Source organism: Lucilia cuprina, chromosome 6 (genome assembly GCF_022045245.1).
Source record: "Lucilia cuprina isolate Lc7/37 chromosome 6, ASM2204524v1, whole genome shotgun sequence".
Classification (NCBI taxonomy): domain Eukaryota; kingdom Metazoa; phylum Arthropoda; class Insecta; order Diptera; family Calliphoridae; genus Lucilia; species Lucilia cuprina.
In genome coordinates, this window is record NC_060954.1 from 54,350,576 (window position 1) to 54,362,994 (window position 12,419).

Genomic DNA, 12,419 nt, shown 5'->3' on the forward strand with positions numbered 1-12,419 from the left:
TAGACTATAGACTAGACTATAGACTAGACTATAGACTAGACTATAGACTAGACTATAGACTAGACAATAGACTAGACTATAGATTAGACTATAGATTAGACTATAGACAAGACTATAGACTAGACTATAAACTAGACTATAGACTAGACTATATACTAGACTATGGACTAGACTACAGACTAGACTATATACTAGACTATGGACTAGACTACAGACTAGACTATAGACTAGACTATAGACTAGAATATAGACTAGACTATGGACTAGACTATAGACTAGACTATAGACTAGACTATAGACTAGACAATAGACTAGACTATAGACTAGAATATAGACTAGACTATAGACTAGACTACATTAAACTAGACTATACTAAACAAGTCAAGTCTTGACCAGATTAGACTATAAATTATTCTTTGACTTATAGACTAGACTAAAAACTGATTCAGAGACTTGATAACAGACTAGACTATAAACTATGGAATAGACTGTGGATGAAACATTACACTATTCTAATCTATACTAAACTCTATACTATACAATTTATTCAAATTCATGAACAGAAAGACATACCTCAATTACCAGACTCCCATTGTGTAGTCAAATACAATTTATGCTTTAAACTTCTCAACTATTATTAACTTTATGTGCTCCATATACTAATTTTACTAATTATTGTCAAAGATAAAAAAAGAAATCCTTTATTTTCATTTTTCATTATTTTTTCCAATTTACAACTTCATTTTCTCTACGATAAACTAAACTTTGATCTGTTGAACTAATTTTCTTCTCCCACTGCTTCTAAATTAAAATCATCATTGTCAACGTCATAATCAGCATGGTTTTTATTGCATAAAATGTATAAGAACTGCAAGCTCGACTACACAAACTGATGAAAAATCATGGATGGCATGTTTTAGATTTCAAAAAAAAAAACAAAAGCAAATAAGAAAATATAAATTACACACGTAATATTCGTGATATAAACTGTGAAAGAGTATAATTTTTGATAGCAAAGCTACGCAACAGCTTAAGTAAATGCTATGGCAGCGGAATGAGTATCAGAAACAAAAGAAAAAGTTCATACATAAATATGTATGTATGTATGTATGTATGTATGTATGTATGTATGTATGTATGTATGTATGTATGTATGTATGTATGTATATATATAGCGGTTCATAGCATTTCCAACCCCCCATTATCCATTTAATACCGTAAAATACCATGTCACTGGGGAAATTTATTATTAACGCAAAATGACAACAACAAAAACTACTGCTAGAAGTAGAACTAAAACAAAGTTTAACGTTTTGTGTTGTAAAATGTTAAAAGGATTTCGAAAAGGCGATACCTCCCCACAAACCTAGAATGAGATGGCAGTTGGTTAGCTAATAGTGATGATAGATACTAAAGTATACAGTTATGGTACTAAAATGTTTCATAAAGATTCTAGACTAGATTATACTAGACTAGACAAAACCAGACCGGACTAGACTACAAACTAGACAATAGACTAGACTAGAGACTAGATTATAGACTAGATTATAGACTAGACTATAGACTAGACTAGAGACTAGATTATAGACTAGACTATAGACTAGACTAGACTATACTAGACTATAGACTAGACTAGACTAAACTATAGACTAAACTATAGACTAGAATTTAGACTAGACTATAGACAAGACTATAGACTAGACTATAGACAAGACTATAGACTAGACTATAGACTAGACTATAGACTAGACTATAGACAAGACTATAGACTATAGACTAGACTATAAACTATACTATAGACTAGACTATGGACTAGACTATAGACTAGACTATAGACTAGACTATAGACTAGACTATAGACTAGACTATAGACTAGACTATAGACTAGACTATAGACTAGACTATAGACTAGACTATAGACTAGACTATAGACTAGACTATAGACTAGACTATAGACTAGACTATAGACTAGACTATAGACTAGACTATAGACTAGACTATAGACTAGACTATAGACTAGACTATAGACTAGACTATATCAAATACTAGACTATAGACTAGACTATATACTAGACTGAATTTTACAATATTTAAGGACCAAAATGTACCAACTCTGTCTAATATTGCGGTTATATACCTTCATGGCATATAAAAGTAACATTTATAACTAAAACAACAAAATATATAAAAACTTTTTTTAAAGTTTCAACAACTACATTATATTTCATAATGTGTAAAAAAAGTTACAAAAATATGACACAAGGTTGTTAAAACAATTCACTTTTAGTTTTCTCTTCTGTACGAGGTAGGGAAGAAGAGCTTCAGTTTGTCAGTTTTAAATGTTAAAGAATCATTACTATTATTGACTTTATGTTTTCACAAAGTGAAAAATGAAATGAAAGTTAGGAATAAGAAATTATATGCATGACTGAAGAAATTCAAATTATAAAGTTTTTGATATAATATTATCAAGGAATTTACGAACAACTAATGTCTTTAACCTAATCACATTTGACAGAAAGATTTTTTCTGGGATATTGTGATTTATGGTACCCTAGAAAAGGTTGAATCTGATTGAAGTCTATTTGTCATTAAAAACATATTCTCTCGAAATTTGTTTCATCAGTTTCGCTGCAAAATTGTATTTTATCTTATTCTAACTCTTATAATTTGTAACAAAAATGTTTAAACTTACAGTTCGAACCATCACTTCCATAACCCACTGTATGGAATTCTATGAAATTAGCATTAACATTTTACAAATAATTTAATTGCATTTAAATTCAATTGTTTGGAATATTTTCCATTTGTTCATTCATTTATAATAATAATTTTGTAATTTACTAATTTATCACTTTTCCATAATAAATACATACATACATACATACATATGAATCGTTAGTCCATTCATAAACAAGGTCAGGTATGCATGATATACATATGTATGTATCTGTGTGTGTGTTGGGAAACCAACAGTGTTATTATATTTGTTATGAATGTCAGTTTCTACGGATGTGTCTATTAAGGAATAGATGTGAATAGATTATATATTTGTATCCTGCTCAACATTATTATCAAATACAATCATACGGACGGACGCATGGTCTAACCAACATTCTACGTGTGATTGTTGAAATAACATTTAGTTTATGATTTGAAATATTCAAATAAATAATTAAATATTATAGAAAGGTTTTATAGAGAGATAGATATAAATGTGAAAATCAAAAATAGAAATACATATACAAAAATATTTACATGAAAGTAAAACGGAAATCGACTTACATGTGTATATGTAAATAAGAGATAAAATAAATATTAATTTTACTTTAAATAAAAATATCTATTAATCATGCAAAATTAGGGTATATCATACGTTAGACTAAAAAAATGATAAAATATATTTAAGAGTTTAGACTACACTAAAGTACTGTAGTTCTGGCTACGAATTGTACACACTAAAGACCGTAAACTAGATTATAGTCCACACTATACACTCGACTAAATACTAGACTAAAGTTCATACAATAGACTCGATTAAAGATTAGACTTTTGTTTACACTATATACTAGAATTTATGGACGTTTATAGACTAGACCACAGTACCGACTAAAGAATAGACTACAGTCCAGATTATAGACTATACAAAAGTCTAGACTATATAAACAATATAGTCCAATCTATAGACTGGACTATAAAGTAGACTGCAATCCAGACTGCATGAACTAAATTACAGTCCACACTACTTTTGGACCAGACTAGAGTCCACACTGCAAACTAGTCTAAAAGGAATACTATAGTAAAGATTATAAACTGGACTGTTGTATTGTCTTTAGTTGTCTATAGTATAAACGATTTATAGGTTATTAAAGTTAAGACTATAGCCTAAATTATAAACAATGATAAAGATTAGACTAAAGGCTATAGTCCAGTTTAGAGACATGACTACAGTTCAGCCTTTAGATATGTCTATAATCATAATTGTATATAGTTGAGACTAAAAACTATATATAGTTTAAAATATACAATATAGCTCTGACTAATGACTAGTCTAGACTATCGTACAGACTACAGAATAGTATATATAGCAGACTATAAACTATAGTTTTTACTCAAAGACAATAATAGTAGACTGTAAGTCTACGCTTATAGCGTAGACTTTAACTAGACTAGTCTATAGTCTATATATCAAGTTTATAGACTATAAACTATCGACAAGACTTTATTCCAGACTAGTTTAGAATATAAAATACCTCATAGTGTTGATTCTATATCTGATTATAAATTGGATTATAGTACAGACTTTAGTTCAGACTTTATAGTCCAGACTATAGTCCAGACTTTAGTCCAGACTATAGTCAAGACTATAGTCAAGACTATAGTCCATACTATAGGCCAGACTATAGTGAAGACTATAGTCCATTCTATAGTCCAGACTATAGTCCAGACTATAGTCCAGACTTTAGTCCAGACTATAGTCCAGACTTTAGTCCAGATTATAGTCCAGACTATAGTCCAGACTATAGTCCAGACTATAGTCCAGACTTAAGTCCAGACTATAGTCCAGACTATAGTCCAGAATTTAGTCCAAACCATAATCCAGACTATAGTCCAGACTTTAGTCCACACTATAGTCCAAACTTTAGTCCAGATGTTAGTCCAAAAAAAAATCCAATCCAATATTTCTTTAATTCTATATGATCATATAGCTTAATTTATCTAAAATGTCCTTAAGTTTACTTTATTATTTCTCAACTAATCCCTTATTTAATCCTGTTTTCTGTTTCTTTCCTTTCATTTCAGTTGCCAAACAACAAGTTGTTGCCTATACACAAAAATCACAAATTAAACATGAAAATCGTCATATACAACTGGTACGTGAATATGGATTTCATCCTCGTACTAAAGCAACTGTCGAGGATGGTGATGTTCTGCCAAAGAAATTCGAACCATTTCCGGAAAATATGTACGGTCGGCCACTGGAGGAAATTGATCAATTTATATACGAAGAGGTGAGTGGAGGAGAAAAAAAATGTGAAAAAATAGAAAAATTCTGCAAGTGTTTGTTAACAATGAAAACTTAGGAAATACATATTTATTTTTTTTTTTGGGAGAAATTTAATTGATTTATTTTGTGTTAAAATAAATTTGTGAAATATTTCAGTTTTAAATACTTAACATTTTCTTTAATTATTTAAGAAAATTAAATAATTTCAGAAATTAAGAATTCTAGATCTATATTAAGAGCACATATAACTATATCTGTACAAAATACTAACAATTCACATGCATGTGTATGTAGGTATGTACTTTAGGCATTTAAACAAATAATAAATAATTTTCCAAAATTTCTATAAGACACATAATTCACATAAAATTTATAGCCTTTTTTCCCCCAATAATACTTTAAATGTAATAAATAATTTACATCCTTTCAAAACATTTAAAACATATATGTGTTTGTGTCCTTACATAAGTGTGTACTTAAACATACGAGGACATTGTTTAAGTGTTGTCTTATTTAGAAGAGTATTTAAGTTATTGTTTATCCTACAATGCTTGAGGATTGTTCGATTAGAAATGGGCAATTAACTACTCAATAGATTACTAATGTCTAGTTATATAACTAGTCGTCATTGTATATTGCGGTTTATTTACTCTTAGCTTGAGTTCATATGTATGTGTCGAATAATTCAAAACATATATTAAGATTAACGAGTTAGTTTGATATTAAAGGAACACATTAACTCCTGTATAACAGCCAAGTACTTAACAGTTAGTATCGATTAATATATGTAAATATAAATTTACAACAAACCAAATACAATCATTTAATGTCACTTAAATACATTAGAAATACATTTAAACAAAATATAGCAATAAATACAAATAAATTAGGACCGATTCTATGATACCCTGCATCGTTATGTACAAAAATTTGAAACTAGTTTTGCATTGGAACTAGGCTTAAGTCAACATTATAGACAAGACTATATACTAGACTTTATTCCTACATATAGTCAACTCTATAAACTAGACTATAGTCTAGACTATAGTTCAGATTATAGACTAGACTACAGTTCAGAATATAGACTAGACTATAGTTCAGAATATAGAATAGACTATAGTCCAGACCACAGATTACACTATTTTCTATAGACTAGTCCATAGGTTTGTCTACTAACAAGTCTATATACTAGTCCAGTCTATAAACTTGTCTATGGTATAGTTAATAGACTTGACTATGGACTATGTTTTTTTAATAGACTTGTCTATGGACTGGTCTATAAACTAGCTAATAGACTTGTCTATGGACTAGTCTATTGACTAGTTAATAGGCTTGTCTATGGACTAGTCAATAGACTAGTTAATAGACTTGTCTATGGAGTAGTCTATAGACTAGTTAAAAGACTTGTCTACGGACTAGCCTATAGGCTAGTTAATAGACTTGTCTATGGTCTAATTTATAGGCTAGTTTGTCTACTAACAAGTCTATATACTAGTCCAGTCTATAAACTTGTCTATGGTATAGTTAATAGACTTGACTATGGACTATGTTTTTTTAATAGGCTTGTCTATGGACTGGTCTATAGACTAGCTAATAGACTTGTCTATGGACTAGTCTATTGACTAGTTTATAGACTTGTCTATGGACTAGTCAATAGACTAGTTAATAGACTTGTCTATGGAGTAGTCTATAGACTAGTTAATAGACTTGTCTATGGACTAGTCTATAGGCTAGTTAATAGACTTGTCTATGGTCTAATTTATAGGCTAGTTCATAGACTTGTCTATGGTCTAATTTATAGGCTAGTTTATAGACTTGTCTATGGACTAGTCTATAGACTAGTTAATAGATTTGTCTATGGACTAGTCTATAGACTAATTAATAGACCTTTCTATGAAGAGTCTATAGACTAGTTAATAGACTTTTCTATGAAGAGTCTATAGACTACAGAATAGTATATATAGCAGACTATAAACTATAGTTTTTACTCAAAGACAATAATAGTAGACTGTAAGTCTACGCTTATAGCGTAGACTTTAACTATACTAGTCTATAGTCTATATATCAAGTTTATAGACTATAAACTATCGACAAGACTTTATTCCAGACTAGTTTAGAATATAAAATACCTCATAGTGTTGATTCTATATCTGATTATAAATTGGATTATAGTACAGACTTTAGTTCAGACTTTATAGTCCAGACTATAGTCCAGACTTTAGTCCAGACTATAGTCAAGACTATAGTCCATACTATAGGCCAGACTATAGTGAAGACTATAGTCCATTCTATAGTCCAGACTATAGTCAAGACTATAGTCCAGACTATAGTCCAGACTATAGTCCAGACTTTAGTCCAGACTATAGTCCAGACTATAGTCCAGACTTAAGTCCAGACTATGGTCCAGACTATAGTCCAGAATTTAGTCCAAACCATAATCCAGACTATAGTCCAGACTTTAGTCCACACTATAGTCCAAACTTTAGTCCAGATGTTAGTCCAAAAAAAATCCAATCCAATAGTTCATAGACTTGTCTATGGTCTAATTTATAGGCTAGTTTATAGACTTGTCTATGGACTAGTCTATAGACTAGTTAATAGATTTGTCTATGGACTAGTCTATAGACTAATTAATAGACCTTTCTATGAAGAGTCTATAGACTAGTTAATAGACTTTTCTATGAAGAGTCTATAGACTAGTTAATAGACTTGTCTATGGACTAGTATATATAATAGTTAATACACTCATCTATGGACTGGTATATATACTAATTAATAGACTTGTCTATGGACTAGTCTACGGACTAGTCTATAGACAAGTTAATAGACCTTTCGTGGACTAGTCTATATACTGGTTAATAGACTTGTCTATGGACTAGTCTATAGACTTGTCTATATACTGGTTAATAGACTTGTCTATGGACTAGTCTATAGACTTGTCTATGAACTAGTCTATAGACTTGTCTATGGACTAGTCTATAGACTTGTCTATGGACTAGTCTATAGACTTGTCTATGGACTAGTCTATAGACTTGTCTATGGACTAGTCTATAGACATGTCTATGGACTATCTTATAGACTTGTCGATGGAATAGTCTATAGACTAGTTAATAGACTTGTCTATGGAATAGTCTATAGACTAGTTAATAGACTTATCTATGGACTAGTCTATAGACTAGTTAATAGACTTATCTATGGACTAGTCTATAGTCAATGGACTACTCTTTTGAATAGGTCTAATATGTCGACTAATATATGAACTAGTACAAGAAGTAGTCTATTGACTAGTCGATGACTTAAAAAATGAGCTATTCTATTACATAGCATGTAGATTAATCCATCGTCAAGTCTATAGAAATTATATAAACTGTTCTATCGAAAAGTCTATGGACAAGACTTTCTTCTAGTCTAGATTAACCTATGGACTATTTTGTTAAATATTCTTTAAACTTATAAGTCTATTTATTTGTTTAAAGACTAATAAAGCTGATTGCATATTGCAATAAATTAAAAAAAAATGGTTTACTATAATATTAGGGTTAAACCTATTAGTTCATATCAAACCCACTACCACTCGGCAAATATGTTTACCCCATGTTAGAGCGCTATTCAAGCAAAACTTTAAAGATTACTTACGCGATAGGAGAGATTTCCAGCTTTTAGCTAATGTTGCGAATAGTTAGTTGATATTATTATATTTATACATATTAGAATATAAGCCAAATAATATAATGTTATTACTTTGTTATAGTTTATTGGAACTTTCTTAGTTAGTTAGTGTTTCCCTGCCAGGATTTTCTATTGTCTGCTTATCTACATATCTATTGTATGTTTAATGTGTCTGTGAATACATATTACTTACACATACTTGTTCGATTGTATAGAGAACAATTGGTGTATGTGTAAAATTTATCATTTTCTTTAGCTTCGGAATTGTATAAATATACATACTTGTACAGCCACCCTATAGATCTCGGGGTCTATACCGAACTATTTTTTAACATGCTCTTCAGAATTTAGTTTGATTACAAATGGTCAATTGAATTTGTAATAGATTATCTGCTGTTTAAAGATTTACCTTGGAAATTGTAGTACAGAATGAATAAAACTTAAAGTGCCTTTTTTATAGATTACTTAGGACCAATAAAGTGGCTATTAGCATCTTTTTTGTATACTGTGGATTTAAAGGAGGAAATTACCTTGCTCTCTCATTTACTCAAAGTGACCTAAGAAGTATCGCTATTTTTTACTAGACTGTGGCATAAATTGTGTTTGTTAAATATGGATACATTGAGACCCACGCTAAACTGTTGGGTTATCCCTATTGATTAACCACAATATGTATTTATATTAGCTTTTTTCTCCCTTTTATTTTACTTTCTATGATAACGCATATTACAAAGAGAACAATAGAAGCTATTAAAAGTGGAAAAGTAAATAGAGATGAGCTGTTATTATTACACTTACTTATAATTACCTTTGTAATAGGTTGAATGCACTACATGTTAATTAACCTTTTCTACAATGAATACTTGAATTTCTAATTAAAACTTAATAATGTTGAAAAATATCTTAAACTAAAGGTATCGAAATTCTAATTATTTAACTTCAGCCAGAACCTACTTAGTGATTGATATACATTCAGAAGATTGACTGTAGGGCACAATACTCTATTATACTCTACTCATTGTAATCGAGTTCCCCAATATGTTGATCTCTCAAAAAAACTAAAAATATTTTCATATATTTTCTATACACTTTAATTTTTCCTTCAATTACGAAACAAGTATCCTTTAAAATTTATTTTTATTTAGTTCCCTATTTAAACACTGTCTTCCTCTTGATAATTTTCCCAATCTTTATATATAAAATGTAAAGATTTCCATTAATCATTTATTTTCATTTCGTCGTCGTTTCTTATTTTTATGATTATGATTTCTTGACTTTGCTATTATAGCAATTGTTTTTTGTCGTTTTTTTTTCGGAAAATTTTATGAGAAAAATTTTCTGTTTATATGACAATGACGATGATGAAGCTGAAAATGTCGATAAGAATAATAATGATGATGATGATCAATATAATCATAAAGCTAAAATTGATGATATGAAGGAAGAAACATAAAAACTAAAGATTTCTTTTGACACCATAAAAAATGGGAATATTAGAGGAGAATTTTAAATACTCTACAATAAATAGGGATTGAAAGAGAACACAGAATTCATAATAAGTAAAATTTGGATTACCGTTGTAAGCTCTTAAAGGTTAATTTAGTGGGAAGTTTTGTAAAATATTATTAATTATATTTTAAGAGTCTTTTATTCCATAAGTTATCTTAGTTATTGACCAACTGTTACCAACAACATGCCCATTGCAATATATCTCATTTTCTCCATTAAATTTGATGAATAAGCTTTAAATAGATAGAAAAGAAAAACACATCAAGGACTAAAGCAATCAATTAAACTATTGAAGTGTGAATATGCCAAGCAAAAACTATTCGTATAAATTAAGTTTTTTTTCCTTATTTTCTTGTCATTTTTATTATTTTTCTTATCTGACTTAATTTGAATTTAACTAGGGTATAAAAACATCAATTTAAAACATTGTTTTTATATCCCCTACATCAGTGTAGGGAGGATACGCCCAAGCTTTAACAATATTTTTCTGTCTGAGGGTTATGCTGCTAATTTAATCTGAACTAGAACGGAAACAAACCAGAACTGAACTTGAACTGAACTATATTTGAACTAGAACAGAACTAGAACAGAACTAGAACAGAACTAGAACAGAACTAGAACAGAACTAGAACAGAACTAGAACTGAACTAGAACTGAACTAGAACTGAACTAGAACTGAACTAGAACTGAACTAGAACTGAACTAGAACTGAACTAGAACTGAACTAGAACTGAACTAGAACTGAACATGAACTGAACAGCTCTAGAACTTAAGTAGAACTAATTTTAAGTAGATCTAAAGTTGAACGAAGACTAGAAATTAACACTATTTTGTCTTTCTTTTTCGTAATTTTTTGGTTATTGGGTTATCTCGTTGTTACAAAAATGCACAAAATTTCAATTTGTTAACGTAGCATCGTTTTTCTTCATATAAAACGTTATAAAAAAGTTTAAGGCCATGAAATGCTCGTGGCAGTTGTTTTCTGTTTTTTTCCTTTTTTTAAATTAGCACAAGCTCATACACACAGTCCAAAAAACACTTGGTTTTCAACTGCCATAAACTTTCGGTATTATTATATTTTTTGCACCCAAAAAAATATTTTTATTATTGTTTTTTTTTCAGTACTTAAGCCTCATTTTTAAACAATTGTGAAAATAAAAAAATAATATTCTCTAGTATTTTGTTGTTTCTTCAAATTTAGTTTGTTTTTATGACTCTTCTTCATGAGGATTACATGAGATTGAAGCAACCAACTAAAAGAACAATATACCAAGAACCCACCCCACTTTTTCTGCTTCCTAAATACACCTCTCTCGTCACGTTACATTCATTGAATTAAGGCTATTTTGGTATTATGAACATAATTTTAGCATTTTTTGTTTATATTTAAGCCAAGCTGTTGCTATTTTTTCTTGTTGTGTTGTTTTTTTTTTTTGTAAAGGGATTTATATATTTTTATTTTCTTTTTCTATTTAAAGTTGACTTTATGATTGTTTAAAAAATACATATTTTTTTCTCTTTCATGTATTTATATTTAACTGGTTAATTAGCCTTTTTTTGAGGTTCCAAATTCATGTAGTTTCCTTTAACCCCTTTAGCTATGGACCACATTTATTTCTTTTTTTTCTTTCATTTCTTTGTTATAAAAAGTTTCTAATTTATTCAAGTGAAAAAAATTTAAAAGTTCTGTTGAAATTTTGTATGGATTTGTTTTTAATGGTGATTTTGTGATTTATTTTTTGTAGCCTTTTAATTTGATTTTTTGATCCAATGGATTTGCATAAAATTAAAATGTTTTATGCGGGATTGTTGTAAAAAAATGAAATATTATTTAATGATTTTTGTTATTGTTGCTTTTTTAGATTATATCTAATTCAATAGCACCAAGGCCTTCTAGTGGGTGTTAGAAATTGAAAAAGTTGTTGTGTTTTCGTAGATGAAACATTTTAATATTAAAAGCAGTAGATGAAAAATTCTCATTTTAATTCAAAGAACATTTTAATTAAGTTTTATTTCAATTCTAGTATTGTTTAGTTCTATTTCTAATACAGTTCTAGTTTAGTTCTAGTTCAGTTCTAGTTTAGTTTTAGTTCAGTTTTAGTTCAGTTCTAGGTCAGTTCTAGTTTAGTTCTATTTCAGTTCTAGTTCAGTTCTAGTTCAGTTCTAGTTCAGTTCTAGTTCAGTTCTAGTTCAGTTCTAGTACAGTTCTAGTTCAGTTCTAGTTCAGTTCTAG

The 12,419-nt window shown here is 29.3% G+C and overlaps 1 protein-coding gene across 5 annotated transcripts in view; it reads left to right on the top strand.

The window, feature by feature from the left end:
* The window catches only part of LOC111687716 (sodium channel protein 60E), a 153,531-nt gene that overhangs the window by 63,370 nt on the left and 77,742 nt on the right, over positions 1 to 12,419 (top strand). For all 5 annotated transcript variants that reach the window (XM_046955350.1, XM_046955346.1, XM_046955349.1 and 2 more), the window contains exon 2: positions 4,804 to 5,012. In XM_046955350.1, the coding sequence (XP_046811306.1) occupies positions 4,804 to 5,012 (209 nt within the window). The remainder of the gene's footprint in view (positions 1 to 4,803; positions 5,013 to 12,419) is intronic.